This window comes from Callorhinus ursinus, unplaced genomic scaffold (assembly GCF_003265705.2).
Source record: "Callorhinus ursinus isolate GAN/ISIS: 27379988/994484 unplaced genomic scaffold, GSC_fseal_2.0 scaffold3, whole genome shotgun sequence".
Lineage (NCBI taxonomy): Eukaryota > Metazoa > Chordata > Mammalia > Carnivora > Otariidae > Callorhinus > Callorhinus ursinus.
Genome location: NW_027397065.1, coordinates 553,501 through 577,180, shown reverse-complemented (window position 1 = coordinate 577,180; position 23,680 = coordinate 553,501). Strand labels below are relative to the sequence as shown.

Below are 23,680 nucleotides of genomic sequence, written 5' to 3'. Positions count from 1 at the left end.
ATCATTCTTCATTAAGTTTATTGATTTTTAAGCTAGCTGCTCTTTAAGCTTTTGCCATCCCAAACCTGTATTTTCAATACTATTAAAAACTAGAGTCTGAGTTAAGAGTCAGTTTTGCAGTGTTTGAAAGATACACCAATGGTTATTTAAGCTATATGAACACTTAGATCTCATTTGAAAATGCAGAAGTGGAAAGCATACTGGTCTTTATGTTTTACAAATATTTAGCTGTATGTTTATGTGTTTTGTGTTGTAAGTAAATTATAATAGAAAGTAAGAAAACATGTTTCTGGTGTGCAATCTCTTATTGATGAGTTTTAATACCCAAGTTTATCATGTAAGTGTGAATTCTTGTATTTTCAAATTCAAAAAAAAGTAGTTTATTTCTGCCATTTGGGTTAGTATCCTTGCTATCTATTTCTTCATAATTTGAGGGCAATAAGGTGTTTTGGTTTGAATTTACCTCAGAAACCAGAACTACCTACAATAACTTCTTTAAATCACAGTATACAGAGTGTAAAGGTTAAAGGAAACTCTACATACCATGTACTTAAATGAAAAAGGAATCATATTAATATGAATGGCAGATAGGTAAAATGTGAGGTAAAATAATTTGGAATGAGGGCTTCTTATGAGATATTTACCTATAACATCTGGTATATGAAACATATGCATTATAAACTGTGAAATTTGTATAAAGGTTATCTGTGTTTCTTGAAAGATAATAAAAAAACAATCCTCATAGTAGATATTATAACCATACAGATGCTACCCAAGGACAGAATGTATCTGCTTCTTTCTAGTTGAATTATAGAAATAATCTCTAGAATATTATTTCTAGCTTTATACACAAACATAAAACACATCTCTTTTTTATCGTAGATATTATTTCCATAAGTTTTTGACCTTAAAACCAGTGTAATGGAGAAAGAAAGTAATTATCTATTGGAACAGTTGAATTCCTAGAACAGAGAAATATATATATATATAATCTAACAATTCTTAGATAATGTTGATTAAGGCAAATGCACACTTAGAACATAGTAAACATGTGCTTAATACTTACTGCATGAATGAAGAAATAAAAGTTTGCTCCAATCTTGGCATATTTTTCCTCACCTTTTTACCTGTTTTAAATTTAATTTCAGTGGTAATATATAATTACCTATTTAATCAAGAAAAATATCTTACTTAATACCATATGGAAGACATTCTTCTACTTGCTTTTGTAATAAGATATACTTAGCTTGCCTGTGTTCTTATGCTTACCAGGTTCCATATGGTTAACAGAAAAATTCACCAAGACTATCCAGTTAGTTTTACTTCCTCCAGAAATCTGAAGGATAAATGAGTTATATACAAGTAGGAACATATCATGATTTCCAAATCAAATACCTGGGGTAGAGAAATGGTGAGATGAAAATACATGGTAAGCTCTCATGTAAAGAGAGAATTAACAATTCTGTATTTTCAAATTTCAGATAGGTCGAATTCAGCTCAGTAAAGGGAAGAGTAAAAGTAAACTGCCCAGTCATTGAAAAACTCTTTATAAACTTTCCAAGCAGAATCTGAACAGCCATTTTGTCAGGAACATTGCATTGGGAAAGAGATTAAACCAGATGGAATTGTATAACTGCCATCCGCTTTAAAATTCAGTGATTCTAAATTAGCTCTTCCCATTCTGCCTTTGTTGATACCACTTGGAAAGCCAGTTGTTATTCTTTCTTATCTTCCTGTTTTCTTTTGCTTCAGATTATTCACAAAATGAAAATATTTTGTAAATCTATTAAATTATGTATTGGATAATTTCTTACTCATTTCCTGTGATACTAGAGCACTGGATATACCAAGATGAGTAAAACAGATTCTACCTTCAAGGTACTTACTGTTTAGCAGGAGACACAAATACATAAAGAAAAACTGTTAGGCAGTAAAAAAAAAAATCTAGAAAAGAAATATGCATGCTCTGTCAAGGAAGCACTACATAAACAAGCATGTAATTCTGTGAGGGTTGAAGGCTCAAGGGAAACTGATAAGAAGAGGACTTATTTAAGTTGTTCCCTTACTCATGGTGACAAGAAAGAGTTAGCGGCTACAAGTTTTGACCACTAGGTATCATGCTCTTAATGCACCAAGCACTATGATAGGTGTTTTATATGATTTCATTTTATCTTCCAACAAGCTTGTAAAGGACATGATATCAATTTACAGATAAGGAAATGAAAGTTGAGTTGATCACTGGGAGAAGGACTGGCCCATGATCACACGTATAGAAAGAGGGGCAGAGGAAATGGGGCAGTGGCAACAGAAGTTCAAACCAATGTCTTTCTATGTCCAGAGCTATAAGGAAAACTAATGTTTTCCTTGATAAAATGAAACAGATTTTCTAAGACCAAAAATGAAAAGAGACTGTTTTTTTGAAGCATTTCTATTATACTTTACCATCCAGATTTTGTTTCCAATGGTTAATTTTCTTCTCAGAGACTTCTTGCTAATATTGGTGGTGCCATTACCATGCTTGATCCAGAGGTTAAGGGAACTAACTATCCTTTTAACTAATGACTCAACTGTGGCTAGAAACCATTCTATCCCATAGCACATAAAATTGGGATGTTTAAATAAGATTTCATGAAAGTAAAAGTAAATAAGCAATGAGAAGAGCATGTAACTAGGTAATTTATTTATAAATGTGGCTTACACTCTGGAGTTAACAGACTCATTGACTATTTCCTTGTCATCTTAGCACCTACTACACAGAAGATCATGCCATGAGTTACCATGAGTGAAAAAGTATATTGCGTGTTTCTGAACCACAAGAAATCCAGTAGGCTGGAGGGTATAGCTGGGAGTAGGGAAAGAAGGTAAAGATTGTAGGAAATGTATACAGGAAATATAGGCTTGGGCTGATCTCTGAGCCATGCTGAGGACTAGGTATTTGTTAGGCATTGTGGGTCATCATGCCTTTTAGGTGACATATATAGGACTGAGTTTTAGAAGCATAGTTCTGGAGGCATTATGAAGAATAGATGGGGAGGAGGAAAGGCTAAGTCAGACAGACCAATGAAGATGGTACATTAGTCTCACTAAATGACAAAGATTAGTGTGATATGAAGGAAAGCACTATTCCAAAAGCTATTATTAGGTAGAATCAAGAGACTTTGATAACTGCCTGGATGTGGGAATTGAAATAAAAGGAGGAGACATCATTGAGCTCCCAGAGGTTCTTAGCCTGGACTGTTGTATGGCAGGTGACACCATGGAATTGACTGAGGAAAGCAATATGAAGAACGCAGCTGTGAGAAGAGAACACTAAGTTTACTTTTAGATGTGTTCAGCATGAAGTGGTGTCCAGAAGGAAACAATCCAAATGACGTTCAACATAGGAATTATGCAGGAGCTTAGTAGAGACGTCATGACCAAATATAAAACTTTTGGGATTCCTAAAGAGTTGCTGAACTCATGGTAGCAGATAAGATTACCCATAAATATGTACTTATTTAAAAGAATGCTGTGGCTAGAACTTGGAGAAAAACAACATTTAAAGAGTTAGCAAAAGAAAAGGAGCCGGCAAAGGAAATGGAAAAAGAGGATGTGAGAAAAGTTGGAAGAACAGCGCTGTCAGAAAGCCAAGCACGAAAGCAGTTGATAGTGTCAAAATATATTAACATGAGAATGTTAAAATCAGTCTTTTGGCCGTAATGGAAACTAAAGTAAGCTAATATGATATGCATGTTAAAACATTAAAGCGTTTTTCTCCTTTGAATGTATATAAGAGATGTTGACAGAAGCCTATTGCATGATAAAATCATGTATACATTTTAAGTGTACTTTAGTTTTCATATGTTGTTGTATATTTGTATATTCATACATCTCTCTATGGGATATATTATTTTATGAACAGAAGTTTGCATTCAACTTTCTTATGCTGGGTTCACCTGTTGAGTTTTTTTCCTTTAGCCTTTATATAATTGTTCTGGGTCTGGCAATTTCAAACATGCTGACTAAGTCTGTTCTTTAAAAACAGAGTTTTGGATTTACAAAATGTTTTATTTGAAAAAGTTCACTGTTGTACAGATATTAGGAGATTCATAAGGATATGTTGAATATTATAATTGCAACTCTACCTTAATCATTTAACATGCTCCAATGATCTTACATAGTCATGTAGTTTTTAAAAGACACAGACCAAAGTAATTGTTAAGATAGAAGAAATAGTACAAGAGTGGACCCTTCAGAGAATGAATTGCACAGGCCTTATCCAATCAGGAGTTATGTAGGGAAATCATTAACCTGCTCTCCTTTCTTTCCCCCCTCCTCTTTGGTTTTGTTTTTTTGTTTTGTGGTAGTCTGACCCTTGGTTATCATTACAGAACTATGGAGGTGCAATGAGACCCCCCCTGAATGCTTTAGGTGGCCCCGGAATGCCTGGAATGAACATGTAAGCAAAATGCTATGTTATCCTGTTTAGTAAAGTATTCTGTTTTCTGTCTTCTGAAGTCACGCTAATTTGTAATACAATTTGAGCTCCTCAATTTCTGTGTAGTATAAAATGAAACTAGTGTAAATAAACTAAACATGAGCGGTAGTGTTTGCTTCATTTTCACAACATATTCTGTTTTTCTGCCTTCCCTGCAACTTTTAATTTTTTCCATTTTCAAATGCCAAATGCCAACTTTTAGCCAGATTTCCATGTTTCATTTGTTTAAATAAAAATAAGTCTTTTATAACTAAGCACATAGGCTCAATATAGTCTGTATAAAACTATAAAGAGATGCTGGCACCAAGACCATGACTTAACTCCATAGAAGCAGACAATTGATACTAACTTCATTTTAACAGATATATAGTAATTCCTAAAAGTTTTTAATTCCTATATGTGAGTCTTTACTTTTGCTTTGTTGGCACCACTTGTAACCCAGCAAGAGTTCTCTTTGGTAGTGTCTTCTATATTAAAGAACTTCCATATGATAAGGTGAATTTTTGTTTGAAAATTAAGATATGCTTGGATAAGGACTAACAGTTTTCTGGCTGTTTTTTTTTTTTTTTTTTTTTTACTGAAAAGGCCTTTCAAGCCCAAAGCCAATAATTGTTTCTAAATTCCCAAAATAATATTGTCTGTTAAGGGACTTTTATTTATTTTTCATTATCTAACTTGCCCTCAAATTTCCACATATACCAGGTGCTTGTTCATGACTTTCGTTAATTCACTAAAGGATCAATTCCATGATGTGGCCTAAAGAAAGCTTATCAGAAATAATAAAACTGTCTGTGTAGGGTTGTGGGCAGTTTCCTTGAATATATCTTCCCATTAGTCCATGTTTTAGTTACTTACATATCAAATTAGATAACTCTGCCATCACTTAATGGCATTGAAGATATAATGAGATAAGCTCTTTTGATATAGATGGGATTTTTGTGAGTTTCTGAAGCCATTTTCATGGAAAGCAATTTTACCTAAAATAGAAAATAGGTTAATAAGTGGGTACCAGCCAGACTCAAACAGAACAAGGGGAAAGAAGTAGGTCAAATTTTCCTATCACGTCTTTTCACTTTTAAAGTAAAAATGGGTAGACATGAAGTCTGACTCTTCTTAAATCCCTCAAAGGCTTAGCCTTTATTAATGGTTGTTTCAAAAAGGAGTGATATTTTATGCTTATATCAAAAGCTGCAACTCTTACCAATAGGATTTATAGATATATATAAAATTTACCTACTTGAGATTCCTGACATTAAAATGCAATAGCTTTTAGGGAATATAATTTTGAATACTGTATATAGATGTAAGCAGTATACATCTTGAATATTATGATCTTAAATCTAGAATTATCATTAAATATTAAGATCGTATCTAATGTCATTTTGTATATTACACTTCACTATAATTAGTCATGTGGTCAACTGTAGATCAATCTGTTTTTATTAGTATAGAGAAAAAAGTTACTTTTATGTGACCACTAAGAGACTCAGCTGCTTAAAATTGTCGAGTTCCTTTCTCACATACACTTAAACAGATACACAGATAAACATTAACATTTAATGCATACATTAAATTCCCTAGACAATGGAGACTAAAAGTATGGCTCAAATTTTTAGTATGATTATTTTTATTGATACTTGGATTTGGGTTTCTCATTTAAATATACCCAGATGCTTTAAAATATTTTTTATTACATAATATTGTACTGTTCATATAATTTCTGGTTTTTAAAGAAACTTGAAGCCTTCCAGATTCAGATTTCCATTATTTGTTACCATTGACTTTTATTTGGGGTCTTATATATAGTTTTCAGTTTTCTATAAATTAGGATATTCTTAAAGAACAATGAAAATGTAAATATTTCTATATTTACACTTGTAAATATTTCCTTCTAACAAGGAAGTTCTAAGTATGGAAGATCCAACCAAAGAGAAGGATTCTTGTGTTGAAACTAGCCCCAACAAAGCAAAAGTGAATTTAAAGAGACATAAAAAAATAAAACATATTATGTCCATTGTACTCAATAGAGTAAACTTTATTGAAATTCACTTCATATTTACTGTACTGTGCAATAGCAAATAAGTATTCCTTTTTTTTTTTTCAAATAAGTATTTCTAACTAGCATTTGTGGCTTTCTTCATGTCACTTTTTTACATGTTGGGTAAATTAAAAATTAAAGGAAAAGGCATTGGAATAGTGTTACTTTAAGCTATGTTTTTAACAGTCTAAGATATTTGTGTGCTAGGGTCAGATGGGACCTGCCAGAGAATCATTTCTGGATGAGTTTTCTTTAGCTTGTCACGTTTTCCTGTTTACCATGAAAGTATAATGACAATGAAAAATAATATCCAACCGTGCTCACTAAAGTAATTAAATACTGTGTTCTAACTGGGAAACTATTTGGAACAAAATTTTGATAATGTTATTAAAAAATATTGGTTGCCTCCAAAGAAAATGATTATTCTGATATAATTTTTATATTTCCATGGTCTAAAAGGATAAATTATACATAGTGTCATCTAAAATTAAGAGTATACTTTTAATATCTCTCTAACTACTATTTTTACAAATAAAAGCTTAATATCAATTTCAGTAATTTAAAGTAGAATTTACATACTATAGCCAGAATGTAAATGTTTTCAAATGCATTACAGATAATTTTTTAAAAGAAACTCTGTTTCTAAATTAACTACATTTTTAGTGGTGCCTGGGTGGCTTAGTCAGTTAGGCATCCCACTCTTGATTTTAGCTCAGGTCATGATCTCTCAGGGTCATGAGATTGAGCTCCATGTCGGGCTCCATACTCAGTGGGGAGTCTACTTGATTCTCTCTCTCCCTCTCTGCCCCTCCCCCTGCTATCTCTCTCTCTTAAAAAAAATAAGGGGGCACCAGGGTGGCTCAGTCATTAAGCGTCTGCCTTCGGCTCGGGTCATGATCCCAGGGTCCTGGGATTGAGCCCCGCCGCAGGGAGCCTGCTTCTCCCTCTCCCACTCCCTCAGCTTGTGTTCCCTCTCTCACTGTGTCTCTCGCTGTCAAATAAATAAATGAAATCTTTTTAAAAAATAAAAATATAAATAAAAACAATAAATTAACTATATTTTTACAAATTTCCAAAGAATTTAGGATTCAGCATTACAGCATGTCTAATTCAACTTTGTATACGTTGGTATTTTATAGAAATGAAGAGGACAAAGGATTTCAAAGGATCTAGACCTTCTTGTTATCCTATAGAATGATAAAATTTGGGTAGTCATTATTTTGAAATAAAACAACTGTATTATAGAAGAAAAAGAGGAGGGGCGCCTGGGTGGCTTAGTCGTTAAGTGTCTGCTTTTGGCTCAGGTCATGATCCCAGCGTCCTGGGATCGAGCCCTGCATCGGGCTCCCTGCTCCGCAGGAAGCCTGCTTCTCCCTCTCCAACTACCCCCCTGCTTGTGTTCCCTCTCTCGCTGTGTCTCTCTCTGTCAAATAAATAAGTAAAATCTTAAAAAAAAAAAAGAAGAAAAAGAGGATTTTTTTCTCTACAGTAATCATAGTTGCTTTGACTTCATCATACTGTATACCCTCACCAAAAAATACCTACTTCTTTTAAATTCCATTTTTTGCTTTATTTTTAAATGAGACTAATCTGATTCTACTTCAAACTATACCATATAAAAATTTACATTCAAAATAATGCTTTTATTATAGTTTGTAAGTTACTTTCTTGATAATAACGATGGTCCTCAAAAGGAGTGGGAATTACTGAACTTAAGTAGTTGTTCTTTTTTTTTTAAGATTTGTTTATTTATTTGAGAGAGAGAAAGAGAGAGAGCAGGGGAAGGGGAAGAGGGAGAGAATCTCAAGCAGACTTCCCACCGAGCACGGAGCCTGATGGGGGCTCTATCCCATGACCCTGAGATCATGACCTTAGCTGAAATCAAGAGTCAGATGCCTGACCAACTGAGCCACCCAGGTGCCCCTGAACTTAAGTAGTTGTTCTAAAAGAACTACTCACTAATAGAACCCCCATTTTATTTAGCACTATTTGTGAAACTTAAAATGTTTTCAAACACAATGGTATTATTGGGGAAAATTTAGTTTATCCATGTGAATTATCATATTAAATCCTATTAAATCACTATCATATTAAGTACAATCTAACATGAAATACATAGTATGCTGAGACTAGATTATTATTTATCAAATAATTGAAATGCATAAAAGGTATTGTTACTGATAATAAATGTAACATTTAACATTTAATGCTATTACTTATTTAAGGAAAATGTTTAACATTTAATTTAGCATGTTAACCTAACATTAAATAATTTTTTAAATGATAAGTAAAATATTTTTATTATATTTAATCTTACATAGTCCTGTATTAAGCATAATATATCAAAATTATGAGATAATTATTGACATAACATCATTGTATACAAATTTTTGCCATGATTTGGATATAGTATATTTTTATGCTGTTTTAAGATAAATATTTCCCAACCTTTATTTTATTTAACATGAAACAAATCATGTGAATTAACATCAAACAAATCAAATGTTTTACTTGATCAGTTCATAGCCTATGTTTTACCTCACTTTCTGTTCATTAGGACATTGAATCCTATATGTAAGATTATCTTTCTAAAGTGTCCCAGTAGTTGATTGTAAAATCATCATCACCACCATTTTAAGAGGCACCAGTTTCCAGAGACAGTACAAATGCCCCTAACCTTCTCCCTGTGCACAACATTTTGACCAGCTCCTCTCTGGCATCTTATTTTCTCCTTTTTTCCTCAAGCAGAATTGGGAAAAATTGTATTTGGGTACCCCGATAGAACCCATGGACAGAATTTTCATGCACTTCCCTGTTGTTTATATCCCTGGGGAATTCCAAAACAAAATGAAAAACAGTTCTGAATAGTCCAAGTAACATAGCTAAGTTGGATGGCTTCTATCTAACACGTTGAATTTTAGGTTTCAGGTCCCTAAAATAAGAATCAGGGGACATGTTTTTTTTTTTTATTTATTTAAAAATTTCCTCTATCTTTCTACTGCAATAGAGGGAAAAGGGAATTTTGAGTGACCCTAATTACAGAGGACCTGCTGACATCAGCCTACTTTTTATCAAGAAGTATTTACTCAGGTATACTTAATACTAAAGCATGAGAATAAGAGACCTTTTTCACTTAATTAGGCATTAATTTTGTTTTAAAAGATTTATGTCCTTTTAAGCTATACAATACAAAACATTATCCACCACCCTAAGATGAAATAAGATACTGACATACATTGGCATAGATTACTTCCTATTTTTCCCGAGATTTACCGTGGCCACTGTCTTGAACTGTAATTATGAAAACAAGAAGTGTGATTCCCTTTTTAAAAAGTAACTAAATTGTCAGTAGCACTGAAAGATAGATTGATATAAAATAATATGCAAAGTAATGTATAAAGTAATCTGTGATAGTCTGTGTGGTTTTTTTTGAAGAGTCCAATTTAATCACCTTTTCTGTATATTTATTTATTTGTAGTTTAATAAGAGCAATCATTTTATACATATTGGTATTTTTTAAATAATTTCATTTTAATTTTGAATGAGATACAAGTAGCACATATTTATGTCATAGGATTATATTACATTACATTTATTTCATAATTAGTGCTTTTTGTTGCAAAAGTATGTTTTCATAATGATTTAGATAGATATACATATATTTACTTTTACAGGTGATTATCACTTTAGTGTTTATTACAATAATTGAACTTAAAATAAAACTAGACCTACCCAAAGTAGTTTGATTTGGGAAGAAAACTATTTTGTGGAATGATAAAATTTTTTGATTTAAGAAATAAAAAAGCTGGGGCGTCTGGGTGGCTCAGTCAGTTAAGCATACAACTATGGGTTTCAGCTCAGGTCATGATCTCAGGGTCCTGACATTGAGCCCCACGTCTGGCTCTGCGCTGAGCATGGAGTCTGCTTGAGAGTCTCTCTCTCCCACTCCTTTTTTCCCTCCCCCACTCTCATGTACTCTCTCGCTCTCTCTCTCTAAAATAGATAAATAAATCTTTAGAAAAAAAAGAACTAAAAAAGCTATGAAAATACAGAGAGTAATTTCAGTGTTAAACTAGAACTGCATGGTAACTGAATTGTAAATGTTATACTTTATGATTTTTTATTGCTTATTGTGAAACATTCAAAGCATAAGTTAAAATTTCATTTATCATATTATCTTGTAGGGGTCCAGGTGGTGGTAGACCTTGGCCAAACCCGACAAATGCCAATTCAGTGAGTATATGTATTTTTAAATTTTCTTTGCACTTTGTAGCATTTAACAACAAAAATCTTTTGCTTTTGAAAGTCCTGCAATTGGTTATGTTAACTTTTTAAAAAGAGTAATCATTCAAAAAATATATTTTGCATATATATTTTTAAAATATGTATATTTTTTTAAATTATGTAATTTTTTCACTTCACAGTCTAATGTTAACATGCATTCTATGTAGATTAATAGACTTCCAAAAATAAAACAGAAAATGTGATTAAGTATACTACAGTAGCCAATATTTATTGTAATATATATTTATCATAAAATGATTTGATCTTCTAAAATAACTATAATAATTGCTAAATTGCCAGATAACTTGAATCTCTATCAGAGTTATTATGATTATATTTATTGTACTGTTACACCTAGGTTTGCCCTCTTACTATCCCAGCAAGCAAGTACACATTTGTTCTGTGCCTGTTGGCCAAATTGGCGTTCTTACACATCTATCTATGTATCTGATATGCTGTGAATTTTCCTTACATGTTTTGTGATAGCAGTTTGACTCACAGATATTTTTCTCTCTTAATAATGTCACATAAATATAGGCACAAGTTGAAAACAAAGCTTTTGGTCTTAAAATTAATATGATTTTAATTAAATGATCCTGGTGATGTTTTCCCTTCTTGACTTTGAAACCTTGAGTTTCTTTAGCATGTGAGAGAGGTCTGCTGTATAACTGTGTAGCGTGTGCACTGCACAAAGGTTTCTCACTCAAAGGAGTCAGTACAGTACTAAAATACAGCTGGTACTCCATTGTAAAGTCTATGAGTATCTGCCCAGCAGGGATGCCTTTTACTAATATGCACAGAGGTAACTTCATTGACTGGCAGTGGCCTTAAAGCTAAATAAATGTGAAACTGATTCAATGTTCAAGGTTAATTTAAACTTCAAGACAATTTAAGGTGAAGTATGTGTGGTATAGGAAGAATCATCCTAAATTCATTGCTATTCTAAGGCAGAATCACTTTCTTCTCAATTAAGTAAGCAACTGTCATATTTTTAGAGAAAAAAATCATTTTATCTTCCTGTGTCTTTGGTTTCAATAGCTAATTGAAATAGCACTTGGGGTGGACAGAAGTGATGATCTTGCTTTCATTTGGGTCTTCAGTATACTATTTAATCTCAATAAACCTTCCTAAAATACTGTTATGCCAGATTATGTTATAATGTATCTTTATCTTCTAAAATTCTTTTAGTTTGCTTATATGCTTTTGAAGAGTTCACATTTCTATTTGCTTCTTGCTATATGCCTTTCAAATTCATTCAAGATTTCACTTTAAAATGGCATCTGGCTAGCAGCTCAAGACACAGTTCTTTCAATTTTCTGTTAAAATACCCATAAAGGGGCACCTGGGTGGCTCAGTCGGTTAAGCGTCTGCCTTCGGCTCAGGTCGTGATCCCAGGGTCCTGGGATGAGTCCACATCAGGCTCCTTGCTCAGCAGGGAGCCTTCTCCCCCTACCTCTTTCTCTCTCTCTCTCTGTCTCTCATGAATAAATAAATAAAAATTTTAAATAAAATAAAATACCCATAAAGATACAGAAAAAAACAATTTTTTATAACACTGAAAACTGTGACAATCTTCCTATTGCCAGAATCTGGAAAGACTTTCTATGATCTGCACGTCTGTTGAAACTGGATTAAAAAGCACAATCGAGAGTGCGCCTTAACTATGTAAGCCTTCCCACCTAGAAGCAAAAAGACTCTTCTTCCTCACTGTCAGCTCTCCCAGCTCTCCCTCCGCCGCCCATTGCAGGCGGCCATGTGCAACTCACACCCGCCCCTACCTGCCTCCAGCAGTACCTCCTTGTACACACTCAGCTGGAGACACTGTCCCCCAAAAGCTACTTAGGAAGGTGAGCAGGATTTGATATTGAGAATGGTGCATTGTACCAAGCAGATATATTATCCAAGTAAGAGTATTGGAGAGAGGCAGAAATAAGGAGCAAGTTCTGCATTCTGATGATTTTTAGTTTTTATGTCCTCTACCTCTTCAGAATTTCATGGAACCAAGCACTGGGGATAGGAGAATGTACTATAACAAGTCAGCAGCTCTGCATTATTTTAGACCCTGAGAAACACTAGGAATTAAGGTAGGAGGTGTACATATGAAAGTGCCGTCCAGTGGTCATTGTGGATGGGCATTTGACCAGCACACATGCAGTCAAGTAAGAGAATTGAAAACAATCCTATGTGTTAATAGCTATCCCACGTGGATACATCTCCCCCTCACTCAAAGAAATGTGAATAAGGAAAAAAAGTGGGGAAGGCCTACAGCTTTCTCTTCAGAAAGAGAAAGGGGGTCATCATCCTGAGTTCAGAAAGGCAAAGCATTCCTCCAAAAAATGACTGATTTTGAGAACAAGAAAAAAATCATAAAAAACTGATGACTTTCTGGCAAAAATATAGGGCTTACACATGAAACAAAGCAAAGAAGTAGTAAAGAGGGTTTTTTCCCCCCTAAATACCATTGATTATATTCCAGTGACAACTCATCTGTACTGTTTTGATTTCCAAGTTCCTAAGACTTCTTGTCCATGTTTTTAATTACAGACACTTTTTATTTTCTATCAGTGTAGTAAGTCTCTGGCTCTTCAGGCCTACATATTAAAGTGGTTGTTTGTTTTGTTTTCTGTTTCCAAATATGTTTTGTATACTTTTTTTTCTTTTAAATGTTTATATCAAAATAACTCCAGCTTTATAGAAGAGTTGCAAGAATAGTACAAAGAACTCCATGTACCCTTCACCCAGAGTCCCAAGTGTTAAAGTTACATACTATATTTGCTTTATGATTTCTACTTTCTGCATATACATATTTTTTTCCTGGGCCATATGAGCTGTATTTAAGTTGCTGACATGATGACCCTTTATCATACCCCAAATATGTCAGTATGTGTTTCCTAAAAGTAAATACGTTATCTTTCATAACTACGGTAAAGATCAAAATTAGAAAATAAACATTGATGTAATGCTATTTTCTAATCTGCAGACCCCACTCAGATTTCACCAATTGTCCCAGCAATGTCTCTGGTAACAAAAGAAAATCCCAGTTCACTTGTTACATTTATGCTTCATATCTTTTGGTCTTTAATCTTTTCTGTGTCTTTCTTAACCTTGCAGTTTTGATGAATGCAAATCAGTTATTTTGTAGAATGTGCCATAATTTGTCTGATGTTTCCTCATGATTAGATTCAGGTAATACATATTTGGTAAGAATGCCACAGAAGTGATGTTGTGATTTTCTCAGTGCACCATTTCAGGAAGCATGTGATGGTGATTTGTCCCATTGCTTGTATTGTTAACTTTGATCCTTTAGTTAAGGGTGGTGCTTGTCAGGCTTCTGTACTGTAAAATTGCTGTTTTTCCTTTTTAATTATTAACTTGTGGAGACATACTTTGAAACTACAGTAGATATCCTCTTCTTCCTCATACATTCATCTGCTACGTTTGGTATCTATTGATGACTCTTGCCCAAACTGGTTTTTTTGCTATGTTGATTGCCAAATGGCTGATTTCTAATTCTGTCTTTCCTTCTCCATTTATTAGTTGACTCTCTACTATAACAAAGAGTTTTTCTTTCTTGTCCATTCATTCATGTATATCAGATGTACTTGTGGACTTTTATTTTATTCAATGGATTTTTGATGCTAAGATCATTCCAGATTTAGCCAATAGGAACCCTTTCAAGCTGAATCATTTGTCTGTTTTTTGTTTTGTTTTGTTTTTGTTTGTTTGTTTTTAAGATTTTATTTATTTGTTTGGGAGAGAGATCACAAGTGGGGGTGGTGAGCGGAGGGAAGGGAGACTCTCCGCTCAGCAGGGAGCCCAATGCGGGACTCCGTCCCAGGAACCCTGGGATCATGACCTGAGTTGAAAGCAGACACTTAACCAATGGAGCACCCAGGTGTCCTCATTTGTCCTTTTGACATGTCTCCATTATTCTTTGAGCACTTGAAGCTCATCCTAAATTTTCCCAGTGTTAGCCCTGAAACAGCCATTTCTTTAAGGAGCCATGGTTCCTTTTAGTGGAGAGTGGTATTTAGAACCTATCAGAGTGATATAGCTTCTAGAGCCTCTCAACCAACATAACTAGGATTTAGATGTATGTTCATGCACATATCCATACACATCTATATCTTTCTGTATCTATCATTATGTATTAAAACCATGAGTACCCACCAGTGCTTCAGTTTCAATCCAACACAGGGTTTATTCTAGACTTTCTGCTTTTCACTTCTTTGAAAATAAAAAATCTGCCTACCATTATGTACAATATATTTATTTATTTATTTGCTGCATCTTTATCAATCCACAGTTTTGTAATGTAAAAGTATTTTAATCAAAAAATTTTGGCACCCTTTTACATGGGACATAGAAGAAACATTTTTAAGGACAAATTAGTAATTTTAATTCAGAATAAAAGTATGATTTTTAGTTTTAACTTCATTCGACCTGAACATTACAATATTGGCCTCAGATTCTTCTTTGGAAATTTATTTACAAATCCGACAATGATTTTTTTCTTGTTTATATCTTTCAAAAGAACTGGGCACTTGGGTTACCTGTATAGCACATTCTCATCATTAAGTAGCAAGCACTATTACTGAAAATATCTTAATTATCTTTGTCTGGGGACACTTTTGATTACAAGGTACAGAAAAACAACCAGACTAGGCTCATATTGAGGGAATATTCCTGGATTATGTATCTGAAAAGTCCAGATATAAATTTGCTTTGGGACGCATTTGATTCCAAGGATCTAGATAATGTCATCAGGACCCAGTCTCTATCGCTTACCTTTTTTCCTTGCCATGACAGGAAGACTGTGTGGAATTCCAGATATGTATCCTCAGAGCTCTCAGTTCAGTACAAAAAAGCACAACTCTTTATCACTTAAGCATAGGAATTGGGCATAACTAACTGAACTAGATTTGTTTAACTTGGTCATATGCTCATTCATGAATTATGACCTGAGGTTACAATACTCTTTCAGCCTGGCCAGGGTCACACAGGCCCACACCCGAGCCCCACCCAAACCACATGGAAAAATAAGAGGTATGGTTCACCAAAGAAAATTCAAGGAGTTGTTAGCAGAAGAGGGGATAAGCAAAAGCTACAGATGTCCAATAGAGCATTGTATTCATCAACTCACTAACGTGACAGGAAAAAGAAACTCCTTTAAAGAAAAAAATGACAGTCTATTGTAATGATTAAGCCCAAAGGAAATACAAATATCTTACTCCAGATAGGCTTTGCTCTGTACAAATATATGCTCATTAAAAAAAAAGCACTAAAAAATAATAGAATATTTTCAACATTACACTGGCACAGAGGGTGTCTTGATATTGCCTTCCCTGGTTTCTAGTAAACCAGTAGCTTCTAAGGTAGTTTTAAACTTCACAGTTGAAGAATGTTACTAACCATTTTTAAGAAAAGAAACCAAAATTTCTAGCTACTCTGCTCTTCCCCTTGCTACAGCACCATTGTCATGGATGTCAGGAGTCAGAATATTTCAGAATATTTGAATTATTGGTCATAGCTCTTGAATTATCTGTCTAGCTTAAACCAGACAGTATATATGGCCCTTAATTTTCTCAGCTGACAAATAAAAAATTCTTTTAATTCTATGATTCTGATCTTTTAGCTCTCTGATCTTGCTTATCTTCTACATCTGTGTTTTCATCTTTCAGTTCATGTTAATAGATATTTTCTATGGAGTCTGGAGAGGGGCAGGAGGAGATTAATTACATTGGGAGAACATGGACACTAGAGGTGGAGAAAAGCTTGGACAAAAATAAAAGGGGAAATGCAGGAAATGTTTGAGGAAAAATCATTAGACTGCTAGTGGCTAGGGGGACAGATTGCCTGGGAAGGCATAGAAAGTGACAAAGCAGAAAAGAGGAAAAGAGGACCATGATGTGTATAGGGCTCTTGAATGGAGAAATCTGAACTGTGTCATCTGTGTGGAAGAGAGCTATATTTTATTTTTTTAAGATTTTATTTATTTATTTATTTATTTATTTATTTATTTATTTGACAGAGAGAGACACAGCGAGAGAGGGAACACAAGCAAGGGGAGGGGGAGAGGGAGAAGCAGGCTCCCCGTGGAGCAGGGAGCCCGATGCAGGGCTTGATCCCAGGACCCTGAGATCACGACCTGAGCCGAAGGCAGACGCTTAATGACTGAGCCACCCAGGCGCCCTGAGAGAACTATATTTTAGGAAGATAGTCTATAAAATGGATGCAATGGGGAAATGACATTAGGAGATTATAGTAATGGATTTTATAAAATGTTATCAGAACCTGAAGTACAGTGGTGATCAAAGGAATGACGGGGATGCATTTCACACATAAAATCAAAAACACTTGGTGACCTTTGATTTGGTGATAAAGAGAAAGAAAAAGTGGAAGGTGATTTCAAGTCTTTGAATTAACTAATATTAGGGATAATGGGAATAACACAAACTCCGCTAGAAATATAAGAGAAGAAGGAGGTTTAGAGGGTAGACAGGGAGCTTTGTTTGGAATGTTAAATCTTCTGCTCAATCTAATAGAATACTAGATCAAGTGTTGTGCCCAGCACAAAATGGAAATGTATTCATTTGAAGTTTTATCTCTAGTCCTAATCTGTACTAAATTCTTGATGTATATTTCTAAATATCTGTTGATCAGATAAACCTCACTGTCTACTAGTGCCTTCAAATTCAACATGTTGGATATTTCCCCAAACTTGCCCCCCTTCCTGAATTCCTTACATATAAATTAGTAGCACCATCATTCACCCACTCACCAAGTTGGAAAGCTAGGAATTGCCTTAACTTCTGCCTTCCCTCTCCACCACACCCAGTTTGTCACCATGCCCTGCCGAGTACATTTGTGAAAAGTCCTTCAAATTTTCTTACTCCTACTTACCTTAATCAGCACTGCCTACACCACTGTAATCTCTTGCCTAGACCTTTTGCAATAGACTCCTAACTTGTATTCATATTTCATGATGAACTAGGGTTATCTTACTAATACATAAATTTGAACATGTCTCTCTAAAACCGGTGACTCCCTATTTCCTGCAGCATAAATTCATTCACAGTCTGACCATATGTGCTTATCATTTATTTCAATTTCCTATAAGTACAACACTGTACCAGCTGTGTAAGATTATATACCATTTCCCTAATAAACCATATACTTTAATATTTTCTTTCTTTCTCCCTCTCTTTCTCCCTCCCTTTCTTTCTCTCTTTCTTTCTCTCTTTCTCCCTCCCTTTCTTTCTTCCTTTCTTCTTTCTTTCTCTTTCTTTCTTTCTTTCTTTCTTTCTTTCTTTCTTTCTTTCTTTCTTTCTTTCTTTCTTTCATGCTGATCCTTCACTTTGTCTTTCTGGTGATCATTTACTCTCTGTAAGTCAGCTACCCAGCTCAAATATCTTCTGTACCCACATAGTTCTTCTACCTATATTGTTATATTTTATGTCTCTCACACTAGGCTGTCAGATGCTACTGGTGACTTTCAAGAGTAAAGGTTCATTGAAGTGCTACTAGGGGTAGGAACCCAAATGTTCTTTCTCTTTTAATGAGGGCATCAAAGAATATGAAGTAGAAGCAGTGAGTGTAAGCCAAGAGCTTGACAGGACACATGGAAAGAAATTGAACTAGATGAAGTAACAAATTTAAGTATTTTTAAATGTTTATGATATTTAACTGTGTTTAAAGGAATCATGAAGAGGGAGAAATCAGAAACTAAAAAAAGAGCAAGGACTCAGGAGAATGAGGTGGTTGGGAGGGGCTAGCTTTGGAAACAAACAGAACGATTATCTTTTTTCTACCTGGATGAATGGATGAAAATGCTAATCTATTAATAGGAGTGTTGAATTGAAGATGAAAATATAGCAAGAATTTGATAGCTTTAACCTATGAAAAAGGGCCAACTACCAACTCTGGATTTTATAATCATCATGAAAGCCAGCTCAGGAAAGTCAGTTGTGAATTATTCAAGAATTTTTTGAGCTAATTGTTAAATCATTGGTAGCTTGAAATCTTCCATGTGGGAATATTCACACCACATAAATTGGCAAATGCTACAAATTGGGACCTTTTCCTTCCCTGAGTTCATTGGGTTTACTGGCACACCACTAGAATGCTTCAGGCTTCCATGAAGGCCAAGCCAAAATGCTTCCAGATATTAGTGAAGAGTAGGTTGACATTGGAGAACATGATTATATTTTGGACCTTGTCCCTTGTTTTGTGTTTCTCTCCAGGAAATCTCTACTGTGAAACAGAAAAGGTGGCTAGGGGTTGATCAAAGAGATGGAAATTAACAAAGTAGGCTTGGAGCACCTGGGTGGCTCAGTCGGTTAAGTGGCTGCCTTCAGCTCAGGTCATGATCCCAGGGTCCTGGGATTGAGGAGCCTCATGTCCTCCGGCTCCCTGCTCAGCCAGGAGTCTGCTTCTCCCTCTGCCCCCCCTTCACCCCACCTCATGCTCACTCCCGTTCTCTCTTTCTCTCAAATAAATAAATAAAATCTTTAAAAACAACAACAACAACAAAGTAGGCTTTAGGATAATGAATTTAAAATACTGGAGAGAGAAACAAAAAGCCAACAGTGGTGTAGGGGAGGGGCAGAGGCAATTTAGTAGGGAAATAATGGACTTAATAAACATGGAGGAATTGTGATGGAAGAAGATTCTGGTTGGAATATAGAATATTTGTGAGTGTCATGAGGAATAAAAAAGTGTCAGGCAAGGGAGTTGTTTAGATCTCTGTAAAGAGTTCTAGGATGTGGTCATACTCACAAATGGAGGAGAAGGAAGTATATTATAAAGTGAAGGAAGGCAGTGAAGTATATATTCCAAAAATTTATTGGAACTCAGGACTTGAACTCACGCAGGGCTTGAACTCATGACCCTGAGATCAAGACTTGAGCTGAGATCAAGAGTTGGATGTTTAACCAACTGAGCCACACAGGTGCCCCTAAATGCCAAAGATTTAAGGGGTGGTTAGATCATATTTTGAAGTTGGTGAAGAATGATGGTAGGCACTAGAGAGAGGTAGAAGAACATGGCCAGATGCTAAAGTTATAAGGAGATGAAAATTGGAGCCAACAGATAAGGTGGTGATTTGGAGGGAGCAAATGCACATGTTTAAAAGAAGAAGGAGAAGATGGATGGTAGATCCTGAACTGAAAGGGGCCCAGGAGAGCAAAGTTGTATTCAATTACCGAGTTTAGTAAGTGTATACCGGCCATCAGGATCTCAGTGCTCCTAGTGGATGTAATCCTCATCATTAGTGATGCTGGGCAGGCTGGTAATGACCATCTGCAGGGCTGAATTTCCCGTAGGCAGACCAAGCAGGGGCCTCAGGGGCACGTGGTCTGTGCTTACGGCAAAGCATGGACACCAAACAACAAGGAGAGAATTTTCAAATAACTTAATATTAAATATTTTCCCCTCAAATTAAAGAATTATTCATTAAAGGAAAATTATAACTTCATTATACTTCCTTCTTCTTACTTTAAAGTTTCACATTATTTTTATGTTTAATTATATGGAAGGTGTTGAGGTAGAGAGGGGGTTTAGGGTAAAGACACTATCATCTTTTCACTATTCGAATGGTCCAATTCTGGCTGTCTGCCTCAAAGAAGGTAGTAGTTTGTTGGCTTTTTCCAGAATAAGGCAAAAATATCTGCTCTGGATATGCAGAATCTTCATACAAGTGAGCTAGTGAGCTTCTGTGAAAAAAAGAAAATATTTGGATTTAGCTCTCTTTATTAATAATCCACACTCAAGGGCCTAGTTTTAAATATCTGTTTCCTAGTTTTCATTTCTTAAATTATGTTGGCGATGTTGTATTAATACTCTGCAATCTCTAAAAAAGAGTTGGGTTAAGAGCTTGATTTGAAAGGAAAGAATTTGTTAGCCATATCTGATCCCCACAAATTAATAGTTTTTGGAGTCTTATATTAACAAAATCTTATACATTTATTATATTATTTTCTAGTAGCTAATTAGAAAAGAAAGGGGGAAAATATGAAGCCTGCAGATCAAGTATTGACCCGTATCACATGAATGTACTAGCCTGAAACCTATCTTAAAAATAATAATAACACATCCCAGAATGCACATAAATTAGGAGTTGCATCTGTAATAGCTATTAATTTGAAAACTCTCGTTTCTGGTTTTTAGCTGCACAAATATATATCTTTCTAATTACAGAATAAGTGTCATTAGCATCAAGCAGTGAGTACAACTGCCCTGAAACGAGTATAACTTGAGGCTGTAATTCTGTCTAAATTCCTCTTGACCTAAATCCACTCTTTTTATAAATTCAAGATAATGTTGCATTTATTCATTTTTCTAGCACTCAGACAGACATAAATGCCTCTATTCTTTTTTTTCTTTACCATCCTTTGTGATACATTGTAAAACTTGATAAAAGTCAGAAAATAGATTCATTTTAGGTAAGTCTCCATACTATCACATGAATCAAAATATATATTTCTTTGTCCTATTCATGTTCCAGATACCATACTCTTCAGCATCTCCTGGGAATTATGTAGTAAGTACATTTGGGATTGTTTGCTCATAAGATTTGATGTTATGTTTTATTTGGGCAATGAAATACTTGTCCAGATGTTAAGAAGAGCCCCTGTGTATTGGCCAAGAAGTGAACATCTGATACGTATTGAGTTTTTCGTCTGCCAACCTCACTACATATGTTGATGTTCATTAGTGAAACAGTTATCAGTCTGGCCAAAATTGCCCAGAGTACTGTGTTTTACTTTAGCATATGTTTCTGTAAACCAATACAATACACTCTGTCCAATCATGAAGAAAGCCATCCCCAGTTACACAAGGATAAGCTTGAATTTGCAGTTCTCCAGGAGAATAGTCTACACCCCCTCCCTCACCCCACTCACCACACACAAAGTTGAGGAAGACATTAAACTTTTTCCTGATCACAAAGGGAATCAGAATAATGACTAGTAATTTGGGGGGAGGGGCTTTTGAGGGTTTTTTTATGCTTAGAAATTAGAAACACTTATTTTTCTTATTATTATTTAGTATTATTTAGTACATGTTAAAATTTTCCACTAATGCACATACACCTAAAGTCAAATTAGCAGATTTTACCTGACTTCTTGAACTTACAAATGACCTTTTAACCATCATTACATTATAATCCTTGCTACATCTCAAGGCCACCCTGGAAGATACATTGTTAGAATATTTAGGAGTAAATGCCTATCAGAAGAGCAAAGATAAAATGGTAAAAAGGAAAATCTTTCCTAAAGAAATTTCAGAGGTGGTGGCTAACTGGGGTAGGAAAAGAGGAGGGCTTAAGAAGATGAATGAGCATTTTACTCTCCGTAGAAATAATGTTTTATGAACATAGTAAAAAAAAAGCACACACTGTTTTGAACCTGTGAACTTAGTGCTCAGTGTCCTCTTAAGCTGTACAAACTTAAGAAAGTCTAACTTTTTTCGCATTCCCTATGAAGCAAAAATGAAAGTAAGAACATGTGGGTAAAACCTATTTTTTTCTTAAATCCTTGAGAATAAGCCTAATATATGGTTTTATGAAATTATAGACTTTTATCTGAAACAAAATTTAAGTTGCTTATTAAATAGCAAATATATATATATAAAATTTGAAATAATTAGTGGGCTCTGTCTGCACATTCAGAATGAAGTACAAATTTATCCACTTAGTAATTTACCCAGATTAATTATGGTACATCTGAAAAATTCTAAAACCCTTTCCCTGAATTATCCATTTTGGTTATCTGAAATAACTGAATTAACCTTAGAATCACCTAATTTCCATTTCAGATTGATTAGTAACCCACAGCATTAGTCAGCATTGCCTCTCATTTCTAACTGACGTGATAGCAGAAGGTTCAATACTCTAGAAGTGTTATAGTTGATACCAATGGAGAAATACATCAGTGTATTTTTTTAAACATATGAGTATCTTTGAGTTTTTAGCTTCCTATAAAAAACCATGATACGAAACATAAGAGAATTACAATAAACTAAATCACAAATATACATGAATGATGCTGTTTTATGGATTTGTAAAGGCCCCAATAAATGGCTTCTCCTTAACCTCATTATACCTGATGTGATTAAGTCATGAATAATAAATCAGTGTTACCGGCTCATTGTTTTTGGAAACTTGTCAAAACAGTCTTAACATATTTAAGCTAAATTATATTTTGCATAATATTGAAATGACTGTGCGTTCAAAGAAAATAAATTATGGAGAAAATATATTTCCTTTGTGATTTTCAAATTGGATTATTATAGATAAGTCTAACTCTTCTTCTGTTTTTCCTTATACTGTTTAATGAAGTGCCTTATTTTTACTGAAATTTTGTATAATTATTTAGGGTCCTCCAGGAGGTGGAGGGCCACCAGGAACACCCATCATGCCTAGTCCAGCAGGTATTGTAATCACACTAGTCACATGGGCATTTGATTATTAGAATAAATTACAAAATATAAAAATTGTGATGACAGAATGTTAGTAGTATTCATTATCTCATTGATGGTAACAGAAGTAGACTAGAGGTAGCAAGTAGGAAGAAACAGGGTTCTTAAATAACTATTGTCCAATTACTTTAAGCATGTAGAAAATTCTTGTTGTGTGGGTAACAGATATAATCAGGATAAAAATGGTGTTAATCTATATGAATTGCCCAATAATTTATCTGACAAAAAGATTCTTTGAGACTGTGAAAAAAATCCAAATCTCAAAACTTAGAAAAATTCTGCATAAGTAAGTAACATTTGAAATACATGGATCCATTAGGTTTAATCAGACCCACCATTATTTACTAAGATGGGTATAGATATATTTACACGTCCATATGGATTTATTAGCTAATAGATTCACT

At 34.5% G+C, this 23,680-nt stretch overlaps 1 protein-coding gene and 1 long non-coding RNA gene across 13 annotated transcripts in view; one reads left to right on the top strand and one right to left on the bottom strand.

Annotated features, from left to right (window-relative positions):
• Window positions 1–23,680, top strand: part of SSBP2 (single stranded DNA binding protein 2) — a 286,525-nt gene that overhangs the window by 238,957 nt on the left and 23,888 nt on the right. For 8 of the 12 annotated variants that reach the window (XR_012376689.1, XM_073887546.1, XM_025866724.2 and 5 more), the window contains 4 exons: window positions 4,347–4,438; window positions 10,700–10,748; window positions 21,304–21,339; window positions 23,174–23,228. Coding sequence is in view for 11 of the 12 variants with exons in the window: in XM_073887546.1 (XP_073743647.1) it covers window positions 4,347–4,438; window positions 10,700–10,748; window positions 21,304–21,339; window positions 23,174–23,228 (232 nt within the window). In the remaining variant the exon portion in view is untranslated. The remainder of the gene's footprint in view (window positions 1–4,346; window positions 4,439–10,699; window positions 10,749–21,303; window positions 21,340–23,173; window positions 23,229–23,680) is intronic. The other 4 variants (XM_025866725.2, XM_025866723.2, XM_073887511.1 and 1 more) reach the window with 3 other exon arrangements.
• Window positions 20,240–23,680, bottom strand: part of LOC112819898 (uncharacterized) — a 64,071-nt gene continuing 60,630 nt past the window's right edge. Inside the window, exon 3 of the long non-coding RNA XR_003206993.2 lies at window positions 20,240–20,512. This is a non-coding gene — a long non-coding RNA (uncharacterized lncRNA). The remainder of the gene's footprint in view (window positions 20,513–23,680) is intronic.